Consider the following 2,930-nt stretch of genomic DNA (forward strand, 5'->3'; position numbering starts at 1 on the left):
GTGGTGGTCTTGTGTGCTTCCGGGCAACATACTCATGTATAGTCTTTATGTTGAGTGCTTTTCATCCGGTCTTCTCTGGGGTAAGAGAGCCCAGCTGTTTGGGGGCTGTTTAGAAGCTCATCAGGAAGAGAGTGCTTCTTGAGGAGCTCACTGCCAGCTCATACAACGTGGCTCACTTTACTTTTCAGCACTGCATTTACATATTTATTTTTGCTGCTGTTGTTTAGCAGTTGCTGCCTGAGTGATACCATACGGCAATCGAAGGCCGTCTGCACTGATCTCAGGCCTCTACCACATTCATTTCTTCTTAGGTAGAACCTGTCAACATCACTGTTTCTGTGGAAATTCTCAGTTGTTGTCAGGATTTTGCGGATTTTGATATCTATAAAGTGGATTTCCCCTACAGTACAACGGTGCAGATGTATATTTTAAAATCTTTTCAGGATAACATTACATTGGTGAGTAAAAGGTGTTTCTCTTATTAATAATTGGAGAAATAAACCAGTAACTGATTTAGGCTGGGGAAGTCGGCATATTTCTATAGGAACACGTTCAAAACGGACTTTTTAAATAGTTCTCTACACCTGCACGTCCGACGTTGACGGCGCCATAATATGTATAGCAAATATAAGACACTTAGGAGCGAAAAGATGGCCGTTAAGACAAACACATATCCTACGTAATTGCCATGCAAAGGGACTAATCAATAAATATAGTAAAACGGGAGTTAATGTACTTAAAGTAACGAACAAAGTATTTTTAATCTCATTCAGCCAGAGAGTATGTTGCTTGGTTGAGTTGGAGATGAATTTCACGACCCCCAACCAGCCTACTACATTTGAACAATGATTATGTCGGTAGAACATATTCATTGTTGGTTACCACTACTCCTTGGTCACCACTACTCCCAAATTCACTCTGGCTTGAAGTGATTGTTATGACTTCCTTACTAACTAAGTTGTAGACACTATCTGAATATATGTGTATAATAGCGTACGACAAAATATGCCAAAAATTGTATGCAATAAATATTACCAATTAAGAAAGAACCATAGGAACCCACGTCATTTTGGTGTTAGGAGTTATGCAATTAAGAGATTCGTGATCCTTAAATAGGAGTAAAATGTTATAACAGCTTAGAATCATAGAATAAATTTTATATTGATATTTATTAGGAACTCACCAATATCTTGCTCTTTGCTTATTACATCTGTGTCAATTCCGATAAAGAATATATGATACTGTGCATCAAAGTTAAAGGCTACATAATAAAAATGAACAGAAAGCATTTTAATAAACATTTTTATCATGGGAAAAGATTTGCTTTTCTTGAATAGCAAATATAAGACATTTAGGAGCGAAAAGATGGCTGTTAAAACAAAGAACATATCCTACGTAATTGCCATGCAAAGGGACTAACCAATAAATATAGTATAATGGGCGTTAATATACTTAATGTAGTGAACAAAGTATTTTTAATTTCATTCAACCAGAGAGTATGTTGCTTGATTGAGTTGGAGATGAATTTCACGCCCACTAACCAGCCTACTACATTTCAACAAGATTATGTCAGTAGAACAATAATGTAGTGGAAATTAAGAGCTTTAAACCCAAATAGCTTTATGGTCGTAAGTTTAATGTTCTTCGAACTGAAATATAATTTTCAGCCACAATTCTAAAGTTTAGTAATCATTATTCTGGGCAAGACATTAAACTACGTGCGGTGGTGAAGCTCCAGTTCAGGAGTTCAGGAGTTTTGGAGAGTATAGAGTTACTCCTTGGTCACCACTACTCCCAAATTCACTCTGGCTTGAAGTGATTGTTATGACTCCCATACTAACCAAGTTGTAGACCCTATCTGAATATAATATCTATGTATAATAGTCATAACATTATTCTTACTGCAGCTAAGTTCGATCTTCACTGATGGGCAGTGTTTTCTTCCAATCAATAAATTGATATCAATAGCTTCATGTGCTGCTTCCTGCTATCGTCGTTTCTTCTTTATTTCTTCCTTTCTTTCTTCCTTCTCTACAGTCTTGGAGGTCATTCAAATGATCATAGCTTTATCTAACGTCCTTATCATTAATAAATTAAAAAAATTTAATTAATGCAGGTGATCAAAGCACTGAATTGTCTTTCCGTCTCTATGGTGACATATATTTATATTTGCTAAGGAAAGAACTCAAATCACATTACTTCCTACCGTTGAATAATGTAGTTCAGATATATGCTACATCAAAATTTTAAAAATAAATAAGTAAAAAAATCATTGGATTATCAAAGCTGGAATCTTTAATAATAGCTCTGTTTGATCAGGGTTGGCTTGGATCTAAACAATGACAACTACGTGAGAGGATTATTATTCTCATCACCATAATATACTGAAGTATGACCTGGTAACATGAAGCATTGAAGTATGGCCTGCTAACATGTACCATGCTTTCGCTAATTGTCTTGTGTGTCTATGTACTTGGGAGCATAGATGCCTTCTCGGTTTCCTTGGTAGAACAACCAAGATGTGACAACTGGAGGGCGAGAGAGTTGCACAAGTATCACGCCGGTACTTATTACAACTGAGTAGATTGATGAAATGTGAAATGAAGTGCCTTGCACAAATACAGCACGCTGCCTGATCCAAGAGTTGAGCTCAGAACTTCATGGTCATGAGCCAAATGCCAATACCATTAAGTCACACCCTTTCACGTTCATACCGTGATAGTTAAATGTAGTGCAGGTAGCAATTTTAATTTGAAAGAGTTTACAACAGGATTTACAATCGAAAGAACTAATTAATGAATAGCGTTTTACAACAAGCATAGATTGTTTAATTTACATTGTTACACATACGCGCGCGCGCACGCACACACACACACACACACACACACACACACACAAATATATATATATATATATATATATATATATAT

At 36.2% G+C, this 2,930-nt stretch overlaps 1 protein-coding gene across 1 annotated transcript in view; it reads right to left on the bottom strand.

The window, feature by feature from the left end:
- LOC106876258 (uncharacterized) overlaps positions 1–2,930 on the bottom strand; it is a 103,153-nt gene that overhangs the window by 78,515 nt on the left and 21,708 nt on the right. Inside the window, exon 4 of the mRNA XM_052972586.1 lies at positions 1,184–1,261. Within this exon, the coding sequence (XP_052828546.1) occupies positions 1,184–1,261 (78 nt within the window). The remainder of the gene's footprint in view (positions 1–1,183; positions 1,262–2,930) is intronic.

This window comes from Octopus bimaculoides, chromosome 14 (assembly GCF_001194135.2).
Source record: "Octopus bimaculoides isolate UCB-OBI-ISO-001 chromosome 14, ASM119413v2, whole genome shotgun sequence".
Classification (NCBI taxonomy): domain Eukaryota; kingdom Metazoa; phylum Mollusca; class Cephalopoda; order Octopoda; family Octopodidae; genus Octopus; species Octopus bimaculoides.